This window comes from Haliaeetus albicilla, chromosome 10, assembly GCF_947461875.1.
Source record: "Haliaeetus albicilla chromosome 10, bHalAlb1.1, whole genome shotgun sequence".
NCBI lineage: Eukaryota > Metazoa > Chordata > Aves > Accipitriformes > Accipitridae > Haliaeetus > Haliaeetus albicilla.
The window spans coordinates 178,637-203,908 of NC_091492.1; the positions used below are offsets into that span (position 1 = coordinate 178,637).

General features: G+C 51.1%; 2 protein-coding genes across 7 annotated transcripts; one reads left to right on the forward strand and one right to left on the reverse strand.

Annotated features, from left to right (window-relative positions):
- Positions 1-257: 257 nt before the first annotated feature.
- ZNF821 (zinc finger protein 821) lies at positions 258-13,528 on the reverse strand. 5 transcript variants are annotated; one of them, XM_069793173.1, is made up of 7 exons: positions 12,899-13,030; positions 11,346-11,437; positions 4,306-4,431; positions 3,641-3,783; positions 2,952-3,056; positions 1,897-2,063; positions 258-1,171 (listed from the first exon to the last, which is right to left on the reverse strand). In XM_069793173.1, exons 2-7 carry the CDS (start codon positions 11,383-11,385, stop codon positions 517-519), a joined length of 1,236 nt encoding a protein of 411 aa, XP_069649274.1. In that variant the 5' UTR covers positions 11,386-11,437; positions 12,899-13,030; the 3' UTR covers positions 258-516. The 5 variants fall into 5 exon arrangements, 1 of the variants encoding a protein (XP_069649274.1); XR_011326451.1 differs by lacking the exons at positions 258-1,171; positions 1,897-2,063; positions 2,952-3,056; positions 3,641-3,783; positions 4,306-4,431 and adding exons at positions 4,471-6,895; positions 6,976-7,814; positions 9,071-9,416; positions 13,319-13,528 and having other exon boundaries at positions 12,899-13,107; XR_011326453.1 differs by lacking the exons at positions 258-1,171; positions 1,897-2,063; positions 2,952-3,056; positions 3,641-3,783; positions 4,306-4,431 and adding exons at positions 7,190-7,814; positions 9,071-9,416; positions 11,113-11,215; positions 13,319-13,528 and having other exon boundaries at positions 12,899-13,107.
- Positions 13,529-13,728: 200 nt separating this feature from the next.
- Positions 13,729-25,224, forward strand: IST1 (IST1 factor associated with ESCRT-III). Of its 2 annotated transcripts, XM_069793170.1 has the most exons (10): positions 13,729-13,900; positions 17,546-17,645; positions 18,299-18,479; positions 18,746-18,833; positions 19,155-19,238; positions 19,654-19,764; positions 20,166-20,372; positions 21,481-21,573; positions 22,764-22,809; positions 23,969-25,224. In XM_069793170.1, exons 2-10 carry the CDS (start codon positions 17,558-17,560, stop codon positions 24,166-24,168), a joined length of 1,098 nt encoding a protein of 365 aa, XP_069649271.1. In that variant the 5' UTR covers positions 13,729-13,900; positions 17,546-17,557; the 3' UTR covers positions 24,169-25,224. The 2 variants fall into 2 exon arrangements, with proteins under 2 accessions (XP_069649271.1, XP_069649272.1); XM_069793171.1 differs by lacking the exon at positions 18,299-18,479 and having other exon boundaries at positions 13,847-13,900.
- Positions 25,225-25,272: the final 48 nt, after the last annotated feature.

A 25,272-nucleotide genomic window follows, 5' to 3' on the forward strand; every position in this document is an offset into this window, starting at 1 on the left:
GGATGTGCACAGCCATTTTCAGGGAGATGGCATCCTTCTTTGCTTCCTTTTCATGAGCGCAAACTGCGAGGGATTTAATTCTGGAGGAGTTGTGGACTATCGAAGTCCTCAGCTCCATAATTCATACTGCAGTAAACAAGATCCCTTTTTAGTGAGGTAGGCTTTCACCTACAGCAGAACTGCAGCAGCCCAGACCCATCTACGGGGCAAGGGTCCAAGAACAGGACAAAGCACAACAGGTAAAGAAGGGGACTAAATAAACATGAACATTAATTTATTTTCCCTCTGTTCACAGGCTGTGACTGGCCTGCAGAGCAGACTGTATCATCAGACTCTGCTCCCACCATGGCTACTTTGGCAGACATCTCTCAGCTCTGTTCTCCTATGTTCAGGAGGAAACCAGAACCATCTGTCAGGGAGAGTCAGCCAGGGACCCACAGCAGCCTCCCGAGTGTAGAAGCCTGCTAGCGCACCTGTGGCAGGTGCAGCAGAGGTGGCACAGTCCTTGGCTGCAGCTTAATGCAGCGCACTGTTGCTCTGCTCCTCAAAGGTCATTTTACCCAGCAGCTGGCTCTCCAGCTCCACATTGCTCACTGGCAGCTGGAAAAAGTTCATTTCAGCTGCCAAAGCGGCCATGGCAGAGGGGTCCTGGCCAAACTGTGCCCGGAGCATCATGTCCATTTTCTCCAGGCGCCTCTTGAGCCTCTTGGCCTCACGCTCCCGGATGAGCCGGGCCTGTCGTTTCTCTGGGGTCTCATTTGCGCGTTTCAGTCGCATGGCTTCCCGGTCTCTCTGCAGCCGCCGTGCGCGCTGCTCATCTGTCTCTTGCATGCGCTGCAGGCGCTTAGCTTCTCGATCCCGCATACGTCTCACTTCCCGTTCTTCAGGTGTCTCATTGTCCCGCCGGCTCTTCTTGGCCGTGCGCTCCCGCTCCAGACGCTGCAGCCGCACTTCCAAGGGCTCGTTCTGCCGACGAAGTGCCCACTTTCGCATGCCAGGTGTCTGTGCCTCCAGCAGCTTACGATAAGCAGCACAGTTGTTGCACACTAGGAGGATGCCTGCAGGATACACAGGGGTGTGAAAGGCAATGTCTTTCCCCTCAACACTGGAGGGGCCCTCGCTCTGTGGTGCCGGCAGGCGATCTGCACTGAGCACCTCTGGCAGCTTCTCACTGGAAAGCAGAAAGAGCAGAGAGTCAGAGACTTGGTGCTGACAGAAGAGTCCCCATCTCAGACTGCCCAGGGGGCTGCAGTGAACAGTGCCCCTACTACAGCCCACGACAGAGGCCTCTGCTAAACCATCCCTGCCCACAGACATATGTGAGTCACTAAAATGAAGCAACATCATATCCAGGGGTAGGAAGGAGGTTAGCCCAGCGCAGTATCTGGGTTGGAAGAATGCAAGAGCAGGAATTAGCCAGCAAGCTGCTCCTCCCCATCATCTCCAGATTTCTCCTTTCAGCCCTACTCTACTGGTCAGTGGATAATCTTCCATCAGGCAGGACACAAACAAGGAACATTTTGGTTTCTGCCTGTAGTCCTGCTCTGGAAATGAGGAACCTATCTGGGCAGTACAGACCTACTCTGACAGATTGCTGGGCAAGGGAAGCAGCTGACTGTTGTCCAGTGACTGGAGACCCCAGTGCTTTCTGCACAGTTCTAGTTCTTCACATTGCTAAGGAACACCCTTTTATCAGCACAGCCCATGGAGGTCTTAGCAGGTGATGCAGAGCTGCAGGCAGGAAGGGATCAAAGGAATCTCACTCACTGAGGGTGTTCACAACTCTTCTACAGGCTTTAGTGGGTCCAGAGCTGTGACTTCTGTGTCATTTAGGGCAACCCACCTAAACTTTAACGTGGGTACCCTAGCCCACTCACCAGCCAGGGTGACCCTGACCTGTTGAATGTGGCGTGGCTGGTGAAGCGTGCTCCACACACTGCACAGTTTGACAGCTGGTCCTCTGAGTGGATCAGGAGATGTCGCCCCAGGGATCCTGGTGAGCTGAGGGCTCTGCCGCATACAGGACACATGTAGCTCTTGGCACTCACCACAGCTGCAGTGTGCTGCAAAACAGCCACTAGGTTGTTAGTTACAAATTGCCCAGCTCCCTGCCCAGTCTGAGGCAAGCTCAACAGATACGGCAAACCATTCAGTTCAGCCTCTTGGAATGGGAACACTTTACCACTAAACCTCTGTCTAACAGCTCCTAGACCAAGCTCAAGACATTTGGGGTGTCAGAGGTCAAACAGCAAGGAGGAAACCTTTCTACAGAGAAACAATTAAGGCCAAAACACTTGGATCCTAAGACCTGACCCTTGTTTTCAGAAACGCATCTGAGGAGCTGCTGTTGATGGACAAAGCATGACTGGACTAAAAGTAGGCAGGATGCTGGTGAGGAAGCGCTTAGATGGAGACAGTCAGCTGGTGCAGGTAAGTGGCCAGTTCAGTTCTGTTTCATTCCTTCTTTTACAGATTTTGATGTGCTGTGAAGAGAGCACTGACAACAAAACCTGTGAGATACCAGCACAGATTTCCTGCAATACTGGAATCATTTCAGAGGAAGAACAGCTGTTTTCATGGGTAGGAACTGTGATAAAGGTACAAAATAAAGCACTGAGCGATTAGGAGGAAGGTTTCTTATCTCACTGAATGATGTAAAAATTGCTTCCATGTTTAATCTGAAGGAACTGCCTGGTCTCAGCCTGCAACTGCTTGCAGACACTGCCTTGGGAGAGAGTTGTGTTTTCCAGATCTGCAGGCCAGTGCCTTGCTGATTCTTTTCCCAGGACACCCTCTGGACACAGTTTACTGCTGTAAACTTCAATCACATCCTAGCTAGAAGCTCAGTTCTGTGACTGCAAAGACAGAACAAAGCCACCCTGTGCTTTGGGTTGTTTCTGGATTTGGGGCTTAAGGCCAGAGATATGCCACAGTTTGGAACCATCCCGTACCTGGTATACGTGAGCAATGAGCTGCTCTCTGCTTCCACACTCCAGCTGGCAGAGGGGGCACCGGGACAGTCCCACCATAGGGTCAGCATTCAAACTCTCGGGCACCTACAGGGAGGAAAAGCCACTTTGGTGTAAGGCACACAGATCCCCCTCCACTACAGCCACCCCACCCTCACTTAGTATCTAGTCAACACTGCAGGCAGGTCTTGACCACATCAAGTGCTGTGTGCCCAGTCCCGCTGGGGCTGGTTTGTCTTCTTGCAGTCTGAAACTTCCTTTATGTAGCCCCTGAGCAAAACTCCTGCTGCTTCAGGGAGGACAGGCAGAGGCCTCTTGGCCTCCACTTGCACCTAGGCTCTTGCCAGCACAGTGGCGCTGGTAGGCAAGGCCTGCTCTGTAGCAGAAGGGAAGGGGAAGTGGGTCAGAGAAAAGCACCAGAACTGAAGGAAGGGGGCACAATCTGCACAATCATCTTGGCCAGCCAGGAGAATGGCAGTTTGTGCCTGCTATCTCCTGTTCCTGGCAGCCCAAGAGCTCTTCATACCCTTTCCTCCTGCCAGGAGATGTTGTTTGGAGGAGGTGGGAGGGAGAAAAAGGTAAGAAACCATGAAAGGGAGAGGAGATGTTTAGACAGTACCCTTCTCTCTCCCTGGGAGGCTAAGGTGAGTGCAGAGCCAGTACACACTTGCCTCATTTTCTCTCATCAGTGGGGTTCCAGCCACAGGTTGTTCTGCATTCTCTAATTCTTTCTTCACTTTCACCATTGAGCCATCCTCCTCAGATGTATGGGAAGAAACTTCATCCTGGGTGGTTTCCTCGTCATCACTGCCACCTGGAACATGCAGAACAATTATTCCAAGTGTCAGGACCCTCAGGGCACTCATAGGCCTTAATTGTCCTGACCAGCATCACCTGGGGCCTCTACCCACCCCCTCCAACCAGGGGCTCCATTTAAACTCAGGCTGGGGCACTTCAATCCCTGAAGTGCTCTGCAGAGTTCCTGGATCTAGCCTATCACCCTGCCTTGCTTGACAGTCAGTGGACCATCAGCTGGATCTGCTGCTGCTACCACCACCCTGCTGTGGTAAATTGGGACTGCGTCCTGGTGGTGAGGCTGTTGCCCAATCTGTGTTGTAGTGGTCCTTGGCTCCTGGCTTGCCTTCCCTTAGGGAGAAGCCTGGCTCTTGGTATTTGCTTACAAAGCCCTGCACAGGAGCCAAGGGCTAGCCCAGAGAAGGAGATGAAGAAGATGGTCCTCAGAGGACCCCCACAAGCTGTGCAGTACCTAGCCTCACCCCTTGTCAGAGTCTCCCCACTCCGCTACCTTGCCATTATTGGAAGGGGCAGAACTCACTGCTGCTGGAGTCGGGGTCTTGCAGCGGATGAATGGCTGGCCTTTGGTCCCCAAGAGCTCCAGGAAAGTTGTTTTTCATCATGGCTTGGCGGGCTTGCTCCTCCAGCCCTGCAAAGACTTGCTCCCCTGGCAGCCACAAGGACAAAGAGTCAGATTGGTGCTGTTCCATTGCTTTCACCACCAAGGTTTGCCAAAAACCCAACAGGTGTGGGGCTGCTCACCTGCACTGTGCAGAACCTCTGAAGTCACCTCTCAGAAAGCATTTAAGTAACCTCTCTGCTTGCCTACCCTGCAACACCAGCCTCTTGTACCTGATGATGTGAGTCCAGTCCCTGTGTGTAACACAGTCTTGCTAGTGGAAATGTCCAGCATCAGGGTGCTCTCTGCACACTCTTTATATGCCACTCCAGCCACAAAAAAACCTGGGAGTTCCCATATATCTGCCATATGTAGCCAGGTGGCTTTTTCTGTTACCAAGCTATCTGCCAATAGAGCTATAGCACTGCTCTAGACAGGGGGGAAGCCACTTGGGGATTATAGCAGGATCCCAGATCAGGCATAGTGCTATATCACTCTTCTAAATCATCAAGTCCTATTCCCTACTGTAACAGGCAACTTGCACAAAAATAGTATCTCCCCAAGTGCCTGGCACCTCATCTGTTCTCCACAGTAATACTAAAACCAGGGGTTGTCCTTGGCATGCTCTGTCACCACCTTCTGTCCCAGGAGGACTGAGGACAAGCTGCCCTTCAAGAAGGTGTTTGTGCTCGGAGCTGGTATTTTCCTGGTATTTTCCTGCTTACGTGATGCGTAAGTTGCTTCACTACCTTGCCTTGCCCAGGAGTGGCTCTGGCTAAAATAAATCTCAGTGACACTTCATATGCTCAAAACAGACAACTAAGGGAATGAACACAGAAAGATGAGATGCTTGTTTAGGATAGCTCGCAGTCTGTTTTCTTGAAAGACACTGATCACTAGTACTGCAACTCAATAGGAGATGGCAAACACATTGAAAGAAAGCAATTATTTGTGCTTCTCTGAAAGACACCTTCTTACAGCAGTCCCTGCTGAAGTCCCCCTTTTGGTTCCAAAGAATAACAATAAAAGGCAACCATTAATTTTCATATTAAATCAAAGAAATGACTTTGTTCCAGGTGTAGCTGTGATTTACCTCTCTCAGTAGATGAGCTGGGAGTGCTTGGGACAAGGTGCTGAAGTTCCCAGCAGGCTAGCTTTTGGGTTAAATTTATCAACTGCTTTGTGAGTTCTTAAGAACCACTCAAAGCCTAAATGCTAAAATGCTAAGGAAGACACAGTGCATTTTTCACATAAAACAAAAGTCAAAACATAGCTTTCTGAAGCAAATTGTACTTTTTAGTATAGGGCCGCAACTGGCATCAGCATAACCAGGGAATTGAATTCCTCACCCGTTGAGAGAGCACCAGTCCTGCTACAAGGACAGGTATATTCTCACATGCTAAACTGTTTCAGCCAGCTCTGCCCCATACTCATACTCACACTGCCTTTGTGGTGCTTACCTCGCAATTTCCGGCAGTGCTTTAAAAAGCAGTAATTTATGGAAGATTTCAAAGACCTTCAGAAGTTTCACAGAGACTGGGAGAAGAGTTTTAGTTCCCAACATCCCCATGGAGGTTTCCAAAAGCATTTGAAGGCATTTATCATTCTGCTTCAGAAATGTGAGAGGTTTCTGTAGAGAAGACTTGAGAACACAATCCATGCAGGCTGAAGAGAGGTTCTGAGGAGCACCCTAAGTCTATTTCTCACTGAAAGGAGCAAGTACCATCATGACTGCTGTGACACATGTACCCCCATCAGAAGCCATTCCAGCACTGAATGGTCTTCATAATCCGGAGTGCTGCTTTTATGTCTGGACCACAACCTCACATTGGTGGGACTGAGATACAGACTGTATGAAGAGCGGACGCTACAGAATTACAGTGTCTCTCCGAGAAGCAGATATCCCCAAAGCACCAGGATAAAAGCCCAGACTAAAAAAGGATTGCAAGACAAAGTATGGTGAAATGAGGAAGCCTGCAGAACACAGGACAGATGTAAAACTATGGCAGGAGATGTGCTACCTCTGACAGAGTTACAAAACAATTCCCAGCTGCTAGTGGAAGCAGTTACGTGTTTGATTTCTTCCCCCTTTCCCCTTCCAGATGGCTTATGTTTCCACGGAGCAGCAGCCTGGAGTCTAATGGCAGGTAGGTTCCTGCTCAGATATACAGACTATGCAGACAGTCTGTAGGACTTTAAAAGCTGTGATCTTTGTATGAGGCGACTGAGGAGGGAACTCCTATCAGTAACACTAGCATCAATCACAACAACTAAGAGAGCGAGCATGTTTGCCAGTGGCCTTTCTGTACAACATACCCATAACCAAGTTAGCATTGATTCAGCGCAGTGCAGAGAACTATCAGCTTATAGCCAGAAATGCAAACTGTTAACCAAACCAGTGCTGTTAGCAGACGACATCTTGTGCATTCTCCACTAGCCTGTATCTAAAAAGGCATTATGGGATTGGGAAGGAAACCTTTAAAAAACACTATCTTTAGCTTATACAGAATTTCTTATGTGTTAAACTAATATTGTCTCAAAAAGAACTTAGGGAAGAGTGTCCTGTTCATCTACTGATGGACCAAGTCCTACTTTGATGAAGCTTTAGAGCTTTAATGTTTGATAGGTACAGGATTATACTTTTATTGTTTCTGCACACACATGCTCACATACAGACACTTACACCCCCACCTCCACCCCGCTTTGAATACACTTCTGTTCATTTGGAAAGGAGTGAGACAGGCAACAGCTTTAGGATCACTGCTATCAGTAAAGGACGTTATGTTCATAGTGAATTCACAGACTCTTCTCCAGAAGTTTCTTTATTAAATACAAAAAGGGCTGCAGGCTGACCACAACACCAAAAACAAGTTACTGTATTTGTTTTACAAACAGCTAGAGGTGTAGGACGGTGAAAGATCATACAAATGCCTCTGCTCTGCATTCCAGTTCTCCTCTCCATTATCTTCTAAATGAGTGGGATGTCAGGTGAGCAGCCATGGAGGTAGGGGGCAGCCCTGCAGTACTGTGCAACAGGGACAGTAACGACTGCTAGGATATAGTGGTGTATCAACTTGGTAGCCAGAAATGACTTTTTTCCTGAGCCCTTCCCTTCTTGAACTGTATGAATGCAGGATAACTCTCAGGTGTTCTGGAAAATAAACACACAAACAAACAACCCCCACCCCAAAATCCACAAAACAAAATCAAAAGAAACTGCATCATTCCCCTGTCTTCCTTCCTAAACAGAAAGGTCTCTCAGAGATGAGCCACTTTATTCCCTCCTTGTACATCAATTTAAAGTCCCTGTTCGTGTAGGTCTTCTCTGTGTTCCTTTCCTGGACCTGAAATTTGCAAGTCTTTCCACCACTGTGGATCTAGTCCACCTGCCCCATCGCTATTCTGGGTTGTCCACACTGCTGTAGTGGTTACTGAAATGAAAAACAACACAATTGAAAGAGTTAATAACGGCAGCCCACAGAGCCTTTAAGAACCAAGGATTTTGATGCAAGTAACATTTCTGCTCAGTTTTGAATGCTGGGTGCTATTTCTTGCAAGATACTTTCTCTTCAAACTGGGAATGTTATAGACAGCAGAATTCAGGGAACACTGAAGAGCACAGAATATGTGTGTGTGTCAGAGGGAGAAGGAAGGAAATAGAGGATTAATGGGATATTGGGACCATGATAAATAGAGCTAGGAAGTGGGAATTAATTTGACTAACAAAAGCTGTTCTCAAGAGTTCTAAAATAAGCATCACTTGCAAAGGGTACAAGCAATAGAAAGAAAAGCAGCTCATGGGACAGCACAGAGAGAAAATAAAAGTGCACGCTAACACCTGCAGCAAATTTTTGGCAAGCACAAGAACAGCGAGTAGCTCATAACTGATGGAGCGACAGTGCAGCAATGGATGAGCTTGAATGCAAGATCAGATGCTTAGAGACATTTTATACTTTAGACTCTGGGAGAAAATGAAGACCAAATTGAACGAATTACAGTATCTCCACAGGAACAATGTAACTGCATTGTATTTTTCAGTTGAATGTGGAATGGGCAATGCAATAAGTATATTCCAATATTACAGTTTTATTTGTTACCACTTTGTCAGGTGTGTTTTCCATGCACCATGGGGCAAAACAAAATTAAATTATTAAGAGCCAATTTTGTGCTGCAGCCATGCCAAATAGAAAATAACTACAATTAAAACTGTAGAAGGACTGGCCATCGTGCACAATGAGACAATTTTTATCATTGTTTCTGTAGCATTTTGAATTTCCTTACACATCAACTTCCATTTAAAACTGTTTTGACATGTAACAACACAACTTCCCAGCCGGTCACTCTGCGTGCCAAACAAAGTGATTCTGTGCTAAGTGAGGACAGCAAACCATGTTGTTGTGACAGCAAGGTTAAATGGGGGCCATGCCAAGCCTGGAAAGTAACCCTGGAAAGAGATGGCACCAAGCAAGCCAGGGAGACATCTGCAGCTGTAACTTGCCCTAGTGAATCCAAGAAAGAAGATAACATGGAGTGGCCATGCAAGGAAGAAGTAGGCACCGTCCTCCCACAAATTTGTCCAGTAAGATATTCACAGTGGTATTTATGCAAATCCAAAAAGCACCTCCCCAGCCCCGTAGCCTGCCAAATCAGACCCCAGCTGCAGACAACTGCGTAGAAAGCTGCATACCTGCTGTCCCTTTTATTCCTCTCCTCCCAACCACTTCAGTCCCTGTGAAGAAGTCTCAGTAACGTGTCTGCTATGTCTCAGCCTGACTCCTCATTCTGCTGGCTCACCCAGTTCTTGGAGCTGATGCTCTCTCCGATTATCCTCGTCAGTGCACTGCATGGCATTTCTGGGCCCTCCAGATACACAGCAGGCTAGGTAGACAGAGAAGTCCCAACGATTTGGTGGTGTTCATCATAAGACAGACAAGATTTTCCATCCCAAGGTGGAGACATCACCATTGACATGTTTCTTGTATCTTTCGGTCCCTTTATTTTCTTGTGGTCCTACTTGCTGCTCCTGATGGTTCCTGTTGAATAGTTGCTCTGTAGCAATGTACTGCACGTAAAGGAGGTGAACAGGTCCCAGAATTCCTCTCTATGGCATACCAGATGCCATAACCTCAACCTCATGCCCGTTGGTAGCATGTTTGTCAGATAGCTTCCCCTGAGACCAAAACTGGAGATACAATCACTTGTATTGCAGATTAAAAAGCAATGTTCACTGTGAAAATAGTGCACAGCTGAACTCCATAATATGTATAGTTTTGTATATAATAGTACAAGCTTCTGAAGGACATAACCCTTATGCAGTGGAGTGCAGAAAAAAGCCCACCTAAACACCATGGAAACTACCTGCACCATTACAGCTGTTGTATCCCTTGGTTTCCATACATGAGAGACCATGACTCTACACCAGGGGAGACAGCATAAGTGCATGCCTTATATAAGTCTGATCTGAACAGCAGCAGTAATATCTGGGCACTCTGAGAAGCAAAAGTGTGTGGACACAAGATGTGTTACTGGCATCATAGGATGAAACACAGGACATAGCAAATTTCTCTAAGGAAGACAATTCCAAAGTCATTAATGTACTATCAGGCAAATCAAAACTACACTCCACCCACTGTTGAACCCAGCACCCAGAAGCAGGAATTGGAGAGCACAAGTCAGTGCAGATGCCAAAAGCCACGCCTCAAGACTCTTATGCTGGCCACCAAGGAAAGCTTTGCCAGCTCTCCCATGCCTAGCTCTAGCAGTCAATGGGGCTTTCAAGTCCCAGACTTGGTAAGGTAATTCCCCTCAGCACACTCACTGAGTGTGAAGAGTGTTAGGCTATATCACAGCGTATTTCCCCCTAGTTCAGAGAACAGCATGCACATATTCCTGTTGCCGTACCCATACAAAAAGGCAGCACAGAGAAACACACAGAGACGTGCAAGCCAGCAGCATCAGCAAAGTGAAGCAGTGTTAGGGCTGCAGCATTCAGCTCCCTGTCCCGTACTCCTGACAGATACTACAGCTTAGCAGTACCCAGGGCCCTCTCATCAGCCTTGCTTTCTTATGTTTACAGAAATGGAAATTTGTTTTCCTCATTCCAGCCCAAATTCCAAACGCATCTCCAGCCACAAAGCTAGGTATGAACAAGGGCATAGCTTCAGTCCCCCCAGCTTCCCTCTACTGCAATCAGTCAAACAAAAGCCATATATATGCAATTTCCCCTTTGCAGCCAAACATCCATACGTGTCTCCCAGCTCCACTAACATCTTGCTGTAGCCTGCCCACAAGAAGTGCTGATGTACAGCATCTTCAGCCCTTTCACTATCAAACAAATGCCAGGGTCTTGACAAACGCTGGAGAAAGAGATCTGTCCTATCAGCTCAGCTCAAGAACAATCTGACAGATAGCATTTATCTGTCCAGTAAATTACTTAGCCACTGTCCATTCCCTGCAAGGAAAGAGCAAATGGCTTTATTTACATTATCTGGTAGGAAACCGAGGTACAGTGAGCTTAAGTAATATGTCCAGTTGAGTCTGTGGTAGGGCAAAGATCAGAACCCAGGACTTCCTGGCTTTCAGCCACACACCCAAACCACCTTGCCTAGAACCTTCTTTCCTACCCAAGACAGGCCAGAGCCCTGAAGTCGCATTTCTTAGTATACTAACTTGCACTTGTGACAGTGTGAATGCAAAGCACAGCTACAGGCCCTGCACATACACACCTACCTTTACAGCATTAGTTGTTCGTTCAAGCCTATCCCTGTCCTGCCATGCCAGGACACAGCCAGCTCCCCTGATGCACAAAGCTCAGTTTCTCTTCTTACAGTCCCTAAGATGAAACATGAGTAACCACCATTCCCCCACACTGTACCTTTTCATCATTCCCCTCCTCCCCGTCTCACTCCACAACAATCCAGCTAGGGCAAGGATCCCACAATGCTGTGTAACAGAATACTCACAGTGAACTTTGTTAGGAGTGGTCTGTTTCCGACGGGACATGTTTCCCTGACCTGGGAGCACAGAGTGTTCGTTCCCTCAGCAGAGGGCTCACCTGAGAAGAGAAGGAACACACCACTGGAACCTTCTGAGCCTCTGGCAAAACGCAGCTGGCTCGGGGTCATTCCCCACCCTTCTGTCTACAGGTCTCGTTCTACATCGCTACAGCCGTACTCAGTGCCAGCATCCAACATGAGCCACAAGCATTTCACAAATCACTGTGTATGGGCAGTCCCACCCAGTTCTCAAGCAAAGTTATAAGCAATCCTGTCCCCAGCGTACAAAAAGCTGAGTGCCCCACTTCAAGAGTGACTGCAATCTCAGTCCAAACACCCTGCTCCCTCCTCTCCATTCCCACGGCCGACAGGGCAAGAGCCTAATCAAACCTGCAGACCCTGCCCTACCTCTGGTCTCCCACCCAGAGAGAGACTGAGGGGACACAAGGCCCCACCACACCCAGAAGCCTGGTGTCGGGCATCGGATAACCCAGCCCAGACAGACAAAGGAACCGGCCGCCCTACGGGCACCGCTCCAGACACGGCTGGGACGGCTGGCCAGCCCAGGGACAGGTCTCAGACAGACATCCCTCAAAGGGCCCGACCTCACCGGGGCTGCTGTGCCCTCCCCGCTGCTGCCAGGGCCTCCCTGGGCAGGCAGGGCTGGGAACAGGCAGGTGGGGACACACCGCCTGCCCTCACACGGGGGGACACACCGACCCCCTCAGACTTTACAAGGGGGGAAACACCAACTCCTTGTCCTCAGACTGACAGAGGAAGGAATCAATCCCAACGGTCCTCTCAGACAGTCAGACAAAAGGAGGAGCTGAACCCATTTCCCCCTGGACAGACGGACACGGGGCACCCGTCAGCCTCCTGCCGACAGACGGACGCGGGGATCCCGTCAGCCTCCCGCCGACAGACGGACACGGGGACACCCTCAGCCTCCCGCTGACAGAGGGATCCAGCCGGCAGCCCCGGCACACGGGAGGCGGCAGGAGGAGCCCATAAGCGGACGGACACGCAGACAAACGGACCCCGCTCCCCCGGCAGAGGGACGGACGGGGGAACCCAGAGCGGGCGGGCCCCCGAGGATGCGACGGAGACCCAGCCCGACAGCCCGGATAGACAGACCGGCCCGGCCCCTCGCAGGCAGAAGGACCGACGCTGCCGCCCCTCAGGCGGACGGCGGGATCTGGCCCGCCCCTCGCGGGCGGACGTTCCCGGCCCGCGGCCCGGCCCGCCTTACCCGGTCCCGCTGCAGACGACGGGAAGCCGCAGACAGACAAAGGGCCGCCGGACGGACAGACAGACGGGCAAGATGGCGGCGCCGCCAGAGCGCGCGGCGCGGGCACGGGCGCGGGCACGGGCACGGGCACGGCCCCGGGAAGCCCCCGGCCCGGCCCGGCCCCGCCGCGGGAAGCCCCCGGCCCGGCCCGGCGGCGGTAGTGCCGCGCTGGCTGTCCGAGACGTCGCCTGCACCCCCCGGGGCCAGCTGTTCGTTATCGGAAGCGCCTCACCTGTTTTTCATGGATCCGTCCCAGCCGGCAGCTCCTGCCCGCCCGAAGGAGGTCATCCGTGCCAGCTGCCGGCCTCGCGTACCCCGGCGGGCGGCCCGGGAAGCGGCGCCGAGCCCCGGCCCCCTCCGCTGGCAGCTGCCGAGCCCCACCGCCCGGGTCGGGAGGCGGCTGCCCCTGCGCTACCCGAGCTCACCAGAATCTCGCTTACCCTGCAAGGTCAAAAATCACGATTTTACTATTAATTTAAAAGCCACCACGTGCGCTGTGAACTCATGCGTCCGTTTAGAAATGAACCGCCCCGCCCCGCAGAGTGGGGGGGCCTCTGGGCTGCTTCCCCGCGCGGGCTATCGCCAGCCCCAGAGCAGCCGCCTCCGCAAGGGTCTGCGGGCACCGCCTGGGACCGACGCCGGGCCAGCTTACCCTCGGGGCTGCGCCGCCCCGCAGGAACGCGGCGGCAGGACCGCAGCCCCTGGGACCGGGACCGGGACCGGGCTCAGCCTCGGCCCGACCCTCCCTCACGGAGGCGCCACCGCCGCCTGGCCTTTAGAGAACCGGAGACCCCCTTCGCCCGCCCGCGACCCTGCGCGGTGTCTTTCAGCCGAGCGGCTCCCGTCCCCCGTAGAGGCGGGGCTGACGGCAGGGGCAGCCGCAGCCGGAACGCTGTACTGCCGGAACCTCCGCGCCGGGGGGCGGGTACCGGCGGGCGCCTATCGGGAGTACCACTGAGCACTTGCGCGAGTCGAATCCCTCCGCTGGGTCATTTAGTCCCTCGGCGCCGCTCTCCTCGCTTGGGCCGCTGCCGCTTCTTTCCCGGGACGCCGCCGCGCCCGTGCGGCCGGCATGTATTGCGGCCTTGCCGCCGTAGCTGCCGCAGCGAGCTCGGTCGTGCCCCGGGTAATGGGTGGGGAGTGTCGGCGCCGTAGATCCCTCCGCACGCGGTGAGGTGGTGCGGAAGGAGGCCCGCCATTTTGCGTGCCTGAAGCCTGCGCGGAAGGGTGGCTGGTGAGTGGGGCTGGGGCGGCCGAGCTGGGGGCGGTGGGGCGCGCTCGGTGGCCGAGAGGGTGCTGGTAGTGAGGCGGATGCCTTGCCCCAAGTGCCGGCTGGTGGGGCTGAGGGCAGGTCCGGGGCCTGCCCCGTCCGCGCGGTGGGACGTTCCCTCGGCGCCGCCTCGCTGGGGACCGCAGCAGAGAGGGAGAGGGATCTCTCCGCTGCAGACCCGTCGGCGTGCAGCTGCTCCGGTTAACCCAGGACCTCCTGCGCTGCCTGCGCACTTCTCTGAACTAGCCCTGGCCGTTGGGCAGCTACGGGGTGAGTCTCGCCGGCTGGCCAATGCCCTTGGAAACCGACCCAGCAACAGGCTAATTGCTGTACGAGTAAAGGTTAATTTCGGTCTGGTCAGAGTAGCATCCCGTCAACAGGAAGGGATGGGAAGGCAAGGTACAAGAAAGGAAGAACTGGGTCAGTGTTCCTGCAGCAGCGTGGCTGAGAGGCTTATGCGGGAGAGTCGGGGCAACAAAACTTTTTGGAACGACAGCAGGATGGTTGCAAAAGAGTGGCTGGTGAGCCGGCTGCTACTTAATGGCTGTATTTTGAATTAATCTGTTAAAACAGGTTGTTAGTCAGAATAGTTATTTAATAGGTATTTCTACAGAGACGTTGCAACTTGTTCTGAAACTGTTTCTTGCAGCACTGTGAAGTTATTTTAATGTTGTAGGAGTATGTTCCAGTTACAGAAGAGCAAAACTTATTTTTTATGGCATCAGACTTACATCATGCTGTGGTGGGTTGACCCTGGCTGGATACCAGGTGCCCACCAAAGCCGCTCTGTCACTCACCCCCACAGCTGGACAGGGGAGAGAAAATATAACAAAAAGGCTCATGAGTCAAGATAAGAACAGGGAGAGATCACTCCCTAATTGCCATCATGGGCAAAACAGACTTGACTGGGGGAAAATAAACTTAATTTATTACCAATCAAACCAGAGTAGGGTAATGAGAAATAAAACCAAATCTTAAAACACTTTCCCCCCACCCCTCCCTTCTTCCTGGGCACAGCTTCAATCCCAAATCCTCTACCTCCTCTGCCCCAGTGGCACAGGGGGATGGGGGTTGGGGTCAGTTCATCACATGTTGTCTCTGCAGCTCCTGCCTTCTCAGGGGGAGGTCTCCTCACTCTTCCTCTGCTCCAGCATGGGGTCCCTCCCACGGGAGATAGTCCTTCACGAACTGCTCCAGCATGGGTCCCTTCCACAGGCTACAGTTCTTCAGGCACAGACTGCTCCAGCTTGGGTCCCCCGTGGGGTCACAAGTCCTGCCAGCAAACCTGCTCCATCGTGGGCTCCTCTCTCCACAGGGCCACAGGTCCTGCCAGGAGCCTGCTCAGGCTTCCCACGGGGTCACAGCCTCCTTCAGGCATCCCCCTGTTCTGGCATGGGGTCCTCCATGGGCTGCAGGTGGATATCTGCTCCACTGTGGACCTCCATGGGCTGCAAGGGGACAGCCTGCCTCACCATGGTCTTCACTGTGGGCTGCAGGGGAATCTCTGCTCTGGCACCTGGAGCACCTCCTCCTGCTCCTTCTTCACTGACCTTGGGGTCTGCAGGGTTGTTTCTTTCATATATTCTCACTCCTCTCTCCAGCTGGAGTTTCTGGTGCCCGGTTATTCCCCCCCCCCCTTCTTGAATATGTTTTCACAGAGGTGCTACCACCATCAGTGATAGGCTCTGCCTTGGCCAGTGGTGGGTCCATCTTGGAGCCAGCTGGCATTGGCTCCATTGGACATAGGGGAAGCTTCTAGCAGCTTCTTACAGAAGTGACCCCTGTAGCCCACCCCCACTACCAAAACCTTGTCACGCAAACCCAATACACATGCATATATATTTCTGTAGCAATGTTTTTTGAGCTTGGTTGGTTCTGTGCATCATTGAAATAACTTGAATAGACCAGTTAAATAAACTGGATGTACTGTAGATAGTAATAAATCCTATGTAAACCACTTGTTATGTGCAAAATGCTATCACTATCCAAAAGTCTGCACCAATGTGTCCTTCTGGTACAAGCCAAGGTCTTTCTATGTGATAGCTCTTAAGGAAGCGTTTTTTGATGAATAGTTCTTGGCATAATAAAACTTCTGAGTTAGTTTTCTGTGGGACCAATGAGTTGAACTGACTCATGAGAGACTGGAGAAGTGCCAGAGCATGTGTTCAGTAAGCAGGAAGAGTGTGGGGAATATGGAATGCCAACTTTTTCCTTCTGATGACAGGACTGTTACAATCTTAGTTTTTATGTCCTTGGATTAATTATACAGCTGTTTTACAACTTGCGTATTAATAGGACAGAAGCTGGCTTGGTTCTTGCAGTTGACTTTCATGTTTCTTTAAAAATGTGGTTTTATCAATGAAGTAACAGAGAGAGAGAGAGAGGATTTGACTGTGTGATAGTTGTTGCAGACAGTATCTTGAGGCATTGGTTCACTTCCATCACCTTTTGAAGTAAGGGAATGAAAGCATGTCTTCTAGTAGCTATGCTGTTTTTTGGGAAATCTGAGGGTTTTTTCCACTTGGGCGTCTTAGAAATCTAGGACTGAATAGAACCTCAAAATACCACCTCGGTAAGCTCAGCTTACTGAATTGAGGCACAATCACATTTTCCTAGACCGCTGCTGGCAGATGTTTGTCTAACATTCTTAAAACTTTACTGTCCTGCGGTATTCACATCAGTGGCTAGTGTTACTTATCTAGGTTAAATAGACCCAGGCCTTTAACTTCTTGTTTTAGGATATGTTTTCTAACCCTGTTCCTATTTATGGAGTAGCCCCAGCTTTTTATCATCTTACAACTGTTTCTGGGGTCAAGATTCAGTCTGACAGAATGGGAATATCCAGGAAGGTTCTGTTCCCTGTTGGCCTTGGTTAGGTGCAGCGTTGTAAAGTGGGAAAGGGAATCATGAGTAGGTCCAGTCATTTGTAAATAACCAGATGCAGGAATAGCAGGCCTGTGCCTCTTTGTTTGGAGAATTTGTTTGGCTTTCCCCCGTCCTGGTTTCAGCTGGGATAGAGTTAACTGTCTTCCTAGTAGCTGGTACAGTGCTATGTTTTGAGTTCAGTATGTGAAGAATGTTGATAACACTGATGTTTTCAGTTGTTGCTCAGTAGTGTTTAGACTATAGTCAAGGATTTTTCAGCTTCTCATGCCCAGCCAGGGCACCTGACCCAAACTGGCCAACAGTGTATTCCATACCATGTGACGTCCCATCTAGTTTAGGAGCTGGGAAGGGGGGGTGGGGAATCGCGGCTCAGGGACTGGCTGGGTGTCGGTCGGCGGGTGGTGAGCAATTGCCCTGCGCGTCATTTGTACATTTCAATCCTTTTATTACTACTGTTGTCATTTTATTAGTGTTATCATTATCATTATTAGTTTCTTCTTTTCTGTTCTATTAAATCGTTCTTATCTCAACCCAGGAGTTTTACTTCTTTTCCTGATTTTCTCCCCCATCCCACTGGATGGGGGGGGAGTGAGTGAGCGGCTGCGTGGTGCTTAGTTGCTGGCTGGGGTTAAACCACGACACCCCCCACCAAGTAAAACAGTGACTGGTGTCCTTCTGACCAACAGCTCTTGGTTCCAATGACCTTCCCCTCTTCTCCCACAGAAAGCATTTATCATGTTGGGCTCTGGGTTCAAGGCTGAGCGCTTGCGAGTCAACCTGCGCCTTGTCATCAATCGCCTCAAACTGCTGGAGAAAAAGAAGAGTGAGTATTTGAGGGGGCAGGTGTGACCCAAGATACTTTTGGGGCTCAGGAGACTTGAGGAGATTTTTCTGGAGTCAGGGTACTTTCATGGGCTGAGTATGGAGTAGCCTTTTGCACTTCCCTGAGGGACCTAGGCCTTGCAGTCTGCCCCAGTGTGTGAGTACCTGGAGGAGCAGGCTGGCCGCAACGTGGCCTCTGTCCACCTTCCTGGCAGGTATTGGGATGCAATCTATGTGGTGCATGGTGTGGAGGGACATGCCATTTTGCCCTGGGGGGCCTTTCTCAGGCCTCATGTGCTCACAGCATAGCAGGGAACTTCCTGGGTGCTGTGGGAGGCTCTCCCCACTTGTGCTGTCCTGCCCTGCCCAGACACAGATAAGATCCATGGTTCTGATTGACTCTCTGGGGAAATCGAAGGTGTAGGAGTGTTTCTAGCAGCTAAAAGCCCACTCTCCTTTCTTCTGTGAGTTAGTGTGCTAGGACCTAGACACAAGGACTCTGCCAAGCCATGGCTGAGTGTCTTGCCCTGCAGAGGCTCGTTGAAGGAGAGAGGAAAGCTTGTAATGGCTTTGTGTGTGGTAGGGACTGTGGGTGGGTACAGAGGCAGCAGCCCTTGCCAGCACAGTGACTGGCCTTGGGCATATGTGCTGTAGCTGAGTTGGCCCAGAAGGCAAGGAAGGAGATTGCAGATTATCTGGCAGCCGGAAAAGATGAGCGTGCCAGGATTCGTGTGGAGCACATCATCCGTGAAGATTACCTTGTGGAGGCCATGGAGATCCTGGAGCTGTACTGCGATCTGCTGCTAGCCCGCTTTGGCTTGATTCAGTCCATGAAGTAAGCTCTGGCCTAGAGGGTATGCTGTGGGAGAGGGTCCAGGCCCCCTGGGCTCAGGGAGGGGTACTGCTGGGGGCAGGCCTGGGGTACAGAAGGGCACCTGTGTTTGTCTCGGTGTCCTAGGGCCTCCAGAGACCTTTTCTTCCCCAGTCAGGGAAGACTCTCGAGCCCAGCATGGAGGATGGGGACTTTCAGCCTAAGCAGATTGAGGACAGCAAAGACTAGGTGCTTGGTGTGGAGTTAGGATTGTCTTCTGTTGCCCTTAGGGAGCTGGACTCTGGCCTGGCAGAAGCAGTGTCTACGCTGATTTGGGCTGCACCACGACTCCAGTCGGAAGTGGCTGAGCTGAAGATTGTGAGTAGGGTTGTTTGAGGAGTGTTAAGTATGCAGGGTGGGGGTGACGCTGCCAGAAACTGGTGGAAGCCTTTGTCTGGGACTCTGTGTCATTTAAGACAGAGGACTTGTTTTTATGGGCTCTGCCGATGGACATCCCATTATAGGTGTCCCAGGAGCATCAGGGATGGCTAAGGCTGCTCAGCTGGGGCACTCAGTGGCAGAAATGAGGGCGACCTGGGGAGGAGGGAGTGGGCGGCTCTAGGGGCTACAGCAGATGTGCAGTGTGTGGTGGGGGAAAGCAAAGGTGTGCACATTCCCAGAGTTTCTTTCCTGCTGCAGGTTGCTGACCAGCTGTGTGCCAAGTACAGCAAGGAGTATGGGAAGCTGTGCCGGACAAACCAGATTGGGACAGTCAATGACAGGGTAATAAACTGGTGGAACAGCTGCAGCCAGCTGGAGCTGGCAGAACAGAGGTGCCTGCTGTGGCTTTCTGCCCCTTTTTCCTGTGGCTAGTGGCTGATGCCTGTGGCTCACTGCAGAGTAGGGTGGGCCAGCTGTGCTGCTAGGGGCCTGCCTGCATTGGAGCATGGAAGCGTAGTGCCAAGGTCCCTGGCAGGTGGGGCCCTGCTGTGCTGGCTGTGAATGGAGAGGAGCAGAGCCCATGGAGCCGTGGCCTGTGGTTGCCAGCAGTGTCCTCTGCAGCAGTGCCATACTGGGAGGAAGGGCCTCCCCAAGGCTGCACTGTGCTCCCTGCAGCAGGTAGCCCTGGCTGGCATAGCGCTCTGCTGTGCTGCACTGCCCCGGTCCCGCTGAGTGTTTCTGCACCCTTGTGTTCCAGCTGATGCACAAGCTGAGCGTGGAGGCACCGCCCAAGATTCTGGTGGAGAGATACCTCATTGAGATTGCCAAGAACTACAATGTGCCCTATGAGCCTGACTCAGTGGTGATGGTGAGTGAGGCACCTGCAAGTCTGGAGCTCCCTTCTGTGTTCCAGTGGCTGAAATGTCCTGTTAGTGCTGTGCAGGCTTTCAGAACACAGGGCTGTGGCATTGCAGCGAACTGGGTGGTAGTTGTGCTTTGGTAACTTCTAGACAGCCCTAGCATAGCACGATCCCTGCTCCTTCCCACAGCCCTATGGCATGTGGCTGTAGTTAGTCATGCTGTAGTCAGGTTGCCTTTGATTCCCATTAATATCACTGTGTAGCTGCTGTCTGTTCTGTCCTTGTTGTGTTGTGTCCTTGTTGTGTTGTCCCATCTTGTCCAGTGACAAATGCTGCATCTAATGCTCTTCAGAGGGCTGTGATCAGAATAGAGATGTGTTGATGAGCAGAATTCTTCCACCCTCTCCAGGCTGAAGCCCCTGCAGGTGGAGAGGCAGATCTAATTGATGTGGGATTCACAGATGATGTGAAGAAGGGTGGCCATGGAGGGGGAGGAGGTGGTGGATTTACAGCCCCACTGATTGGTCATGATGGAATAGTACCCATGCCAGTGATGATGCCTATGCCCATGCCAACGCCAAATCCGCCCTTCTCCTATCCGCCTCCAAAGGGACCGGTAAGTGCCTTTGCTCTGAACATTCCTTCTTTCTGTGGAAGACTCCGATTGTGGTGCTTAGCCCTGTGCCTGCTGACTGGGAAGTGTCTGTACCTGGTAGCTTGATGTGTCAGAAGGCCATTGTGTTGGTGTGAGACTGCATGGGATGGAAACTGTTGGCAGTTCAGCTGAAGCTTCATGTTGTTTCTTGACTGTGGAGGTTCTTACCCCTGTTCTCCAGCCAGCCCTCTTTGCCTTCAGGGAACAGAGGAGTCCAGACTTAACTCCTGAGGCAGTCTTCTGACTGCAAGGCTTTTGGCCAGGGGTTGAAGCTGTGCTTTGAAGTTGGTAGGCTGGTAGCGTGCCAAGATTCAGTCAAGGAAATCAGGTGAGTTTTGCGGGGTGGGAACAGCACAGAAAAACGTGGAAGCACACTGCCTTCAGACCTGCAAGGGAAGGGGACTAGGCCAATGGCTCTTGCAGATGATTTGTTGTGAGGGTGGAAGGTGGGAGCTGAAAAGAGCACTCTTCTCTGAATTCAGTCATTTACAGGATGTCTCTGTAGACTGGAGAGTGGTAGAACAGTGGGTTGACTTGGAATCTTAATATGGTCCCAGCAATGCTGCAGTGTTTTTTGTGGAAAATCTGGGTCAAGTATCATCAGCCGGCTGTTGGCCCAGGCATAAATACGTTGAGGACTTGTGCCAAGTCTAGGTCTTTGAAGCACTGTTGTGTTACAAGTAAGGGTAATACAAAGCCTCGAGTGAGCCAGAGACCTCCTTCCTGTTTTGTTATACTGCACTCAGGAGAAATGGCTCAGGTGTGCTTATTGCAGGGTATTACCCTTTTTGTCCTGGTACTTCTAATGCCTTGAAAGATGAAGTGTTTAGTCATGCTGGTTCTTTAGAATAACCCATAGTCCTGTTTGCTGGGTCTGATTGCTGCAGGTGACTACATCTGACTTGAGAATCTTTTCCTAGTAAGTATAAACTGTATCAGGTTGGATACTTCCCTGCATTTATCTTAGACTACTACTTTCTCTGACTCCCATAGCAGCTGTAGGTGTATTGTGTCCCATGGTCGCTCTCAGGTAAGTAGTCTGGTGCATGACTCTAATCTCTCTGTACAGGAGAACTTCAATGGCCTGCCAGTGGGGACCTACCAGCCTTTCACTAACATCCATCCACCACCAATTCCAGCAGCCCCACCAACATATGAGTCTGTAAGTGCCTGAGCTGAATCACCATTGTAGGCAGCAGAGGGAACCACAAAGAGTGCAGTGGTAGCCACAGCAAAGGCAAATGTTCATTAAACACACTGCTGTCAACCTTTGGAGCTTTTGGGATGGTGCTTGGCATTGCTTATGGGTGTGGTGAATCACGGAGTGCATGTGATGGGAGAATGACTTGTGAGGAGAAGTTCCTCATTCAGCTGTGCTGCAAAGGAAAGCCAAGATTTATTTTACTGTGGTGCTAAAATGGTGATAAACGCTTAACAGGTAGAGTCCACAAATTCTGTTTTTTGCAATGTGAAGGGTTTATCACCTTCAGTCTGTTAAATTACAGCTTTTGAACTAATTCATAGTTAGCCTGGATGATGGTTTTGGCTGACCCAAATGATGTATGTTTAAACACTTTTCCTTTCTCAGACTTTTCTCAGTCCTTGGGGACAACGGAGGAGAGGCTGGAGTCTTCTCTTTCCATGCTTGTCTATGTGTTTGTTGCTGCAGTTCATGATCATGCCTCCCATTTTGCTTTCAGCGACATGCTTCTAGTTTTGGCAGTTTCCTGTGTAGGGATGAGCATCGCCAAGCACCTGCATGTGCTAACACCTTGTACTAGCTGCACAGCAGCGTTTGAGTCCAGGAGATGCAGGCACAGATGCAGCAGTTGTTAGCTGGTTGAGGATAGATGTCACTGCAGCCCACAGGGAATGAGGAGTTACACCAGCAGAACTGACCATGCTCTGTGCCTTTGTCCCAAGTGGACCAAGACCTGAGATGGGGTCATTTAGTACCTTGCTGCTGGTTACAAGGACCTATCTATTGTTTATGAAAGAAAGGAAGCAGTAGCTGTGATTACGTGGATGAAGAGGGCAGTCTTCTCCCTTGATAAGTATTTCAGATCTCCTAGTGGATATGCTCTGTTTATCCAGTTCCAGAATATGGCCAGGGAAGCTTTGATTGATAAGAGAGGGAGAGGAAAGTCGAAGCACTGCCTCCTTTTCTTGGGAAGAGAGGCAGATTCTTTTGAGTGCGCTGGAAGCCAGGGTTGCCTGCCTTCTTGGGGAGGGGTGGGGTATGCATTGCTCTGCATGGGTGTGGCTGCTGTTGCCCATTAGCAGTGCCTACACAAATATGTGATTCTGTGCCTGGTAGGAGAGTGAGCTGTAGTAACTTAGAGTCTTTTTCAGATTGATGAGCCTAATGCTGACAAGGATGCTTCTGTGCCGGTGGCTGGTGAGTATGTCAAGAGGTCTGGGAAACCTAGGGTGGTTAGGGGCTGTGGTTAGCTTGGGATCCTAGTGTCCCTGGAAGGAAGCTTTCCATGTAGGGAACAACGTGTAGAACTTGACACATCTTGAGAGCAGGATTTGAGTTTGGAGAGGACTCTGATGGAGATGGAGAGTATCCTCTCAAAACGGGGAGAAGCCAGACTTCCACTGGGAAGCTCAAGAACTGGAGTCTGACTTTGTAGTCAGTACTGGGTCTCCAGCTTAAGCTGCCTCATCAGACCAAGTATAGGGCATTGCAGGATAAAATGAGAAAGCAACAGCTGTAAGTGATAATATATTTTTACATGGCATAAATAATATTGTTCTGCAGCAACAGAATGAAAGAAGTAAGCACTAAGAGGGTAGATAGGTTTATATTGATGTCAGTGTTGAGGGTGCACACAGCAGAGCAGGAGTAGTAGAGATAGCTGTTATCCCCTGGTCCATCTGCCTAAAGGCTTGCGAGATGCTTCATGCATCATAATTGGATCATAAAAAAATTCTCCTGCCTTGTAGAGTGTGATTCTGCTCTCTGTGTTTTGAAAGCACTTGTTATCTCTAGCACTTGATAAGGGTGGAGAGGGTTTTTAAAGTAAGTGGATGCTTGCCAGCTCCAGCAAGGATTTCTCACGATCTAATGGAGTCCTCTGGGGAGTGTTGGTGGTGTGTGCTGAAGAAGGTAGGCCCATGGGTGCACTGGATCTGGCTGTATGCTTCAGACTGACAGCTGGGTGACAGCATGTGATACCTGCGTGTGTCTTTAGGAGGTGCTGGAATGGAGGAAACAGGGATTTTTGAATCCCCATGATGCAGTCCAGCCAGTATAGGCATGTGGGAGCTTCAGCCCACCAGCAGCTGGGCTGTGGGCAGTGGAAGGGGATCTTCTACTGTCTGGTGCAGCCATAGGATAGCAGCCCCTTGCAGCCATATAAACCTGAAACGTTGTGTTTTTCCCCATTGAGTCTACACACAGTTGGAGGTGCGTGATCACTGAGTCCTGTTCAGAAAAATACACTGGTGTACTGCCTTTTTGGTAGAATGACCTTTCTTTTGTGTGGCTCTGTTTGGCCTGGTAAGAGTGTGATGATGATGAGGTGAAATGGTATTTCTCTTATTCTAAATAGGGCCTGGGCCCAAGTCAGAAGCTTCTCCTAAACCAAAAGCTGGAGCTCCTAATACCTTTGATAACTTTGTGCTGCCTGAATTACCATCCGTGCCAGATACACTGCCGACAGCATCTGCTGGCGCCAACTCTTCTGCCTCTGAAGACATTGACTTTGATGATCTTTCTCGGAGATTTGAGGAGCTAAAGAAGAAAACATAAAGCTGACTGGGCTGTAACTCCAGTATGAGGGGCAGGAGCTGTGACAGCTGCTTCTCTCTGAAACAGACTCCCCTTGAAACTGGTTTCCTGTATTAACCTCAAATGAATGCGCTCTTCTTTTTGAGCTCTCTTCCTGCTGTACTTAAACCAGGTGGTGCCACTTTCCCGACCTTTGTTGCTCCAGGAGCTGAACCGTGGGGAATCTTTTGAGACTGGAGCAGGGAACAGCCCTGTCGGACTGGGTAGCTCTACAGGAAAGCTGTGCTTGGTGTTCTAGGTGCCATGCCTGGCTGCCTCCACGGTGGCTCTGTGCCCCCTCCCACAGAGAAGAGGCGAAGGCTGGAATGGGACGGGGCTTTCTCCTCTCCCCTGATGGTCTCAAGGGCAGCACCATCAACAAACTGCCCCTCCCTGCTCTATGGCCTGTACAGTAAGGGTGATTAAGTCCCTTTGGTAAGACTTCTAACTAATTGGTGCAGGGAATACAGTCATGAGGAGACGTGGCATTGCCCTTGAGGCTGTGCAGTGTGCTGGCACTTCTGCCATCTCCCTGTCCAGCCCTGTCTGCGTGCAGTTTGCTTGATGTCCTCTCTGGGCTCGCAGGGAGCCTCCGTGGCCTTTGCTGGCTTCTCAGTGTGGGGCTCTGTTCCCTGCTCGCAGGAGGGTGGCACTGTACGGTTTCCTCTTGGGCGGTGTGTTCCGCCTGAACCCACTGGGACGGCGAGGTGGCCGGGCAGAGGGCTGGCAGAGCCACGCTGGCTGCACCAGCTGCTTTCTCACTGGGCGCTAACGTGTATGGAGAGCTGAGGTCAAGGGCCTCTGATGGGATATGTGGCAGCAACTTTGCTTACCCCTGAGCAAGGGGATGGGAGACGCCTGGCCTGAGAGCTGCAGCCGGTGCTGCTGCTGTGTGCAGGGAGCGGGGGTGCTGCTGGAGGTGACCTGCACTCTCCTCTGTGATGTACCTGTATATAACCCTTTCACACAACTTTTCTTTGGAGTTTTTGGCTGATTTGTATCTTACGGGTTGGTTCCTAATAAAGTCTAGGCTTGTGAGCTGCTGTGGGCCGTGGGATGCTTTCTCGTGGGGGTCGCACAGCGACG

Excerpts from the sequence above, each read along its gene's own strand:
- ZNF821 (XM_069793173.1), bottom strand. The coding sequence starts at position 11,385 with ATGTCCCGTCGGAAACAGACCACTCCTAACAAAGTTCACT. Across the intron at positions 4,432-11,345 it reads CACTCCTAACAAAGTTCACT|GGGAGCAAGTCTTTGCAGGG; the intron begins GTGAGTATTCTG and ends TGTGGCTGCCAG. Across the intron at positions 3,784-4,305 it reads AGACCCCGACTCCAGCAGCA|GTGGCAGTGATGACGAGGAA; the intron begins GTGAGTTCTGCC and ends TGCATGTTCCAG.
- IST1 (XM_069793170.1), top strand. The coding sequence starts at position 17,558 with ATGTTGGGCTCTGGGTTCAAGGCTGAGCGCTTGCGAGTCAACCTGCGC. Across the intron at positions 18,834-19,154 it reads AAGTGGCTGAGCTGAAGATT|GTTGCTGACCAGCTGTGTGC; the intron begins GTGAGTAGGGTT and ends TTCCTGCTGCAG. Across the intron at positions 19,765-20,165 it reads AGCCTGACTCAGTGGTGATG|GCTGAAGCCCCTGCAGGTGG; the intron begins GTGAGTGAGGCA and ends CACCCTCTCCAG.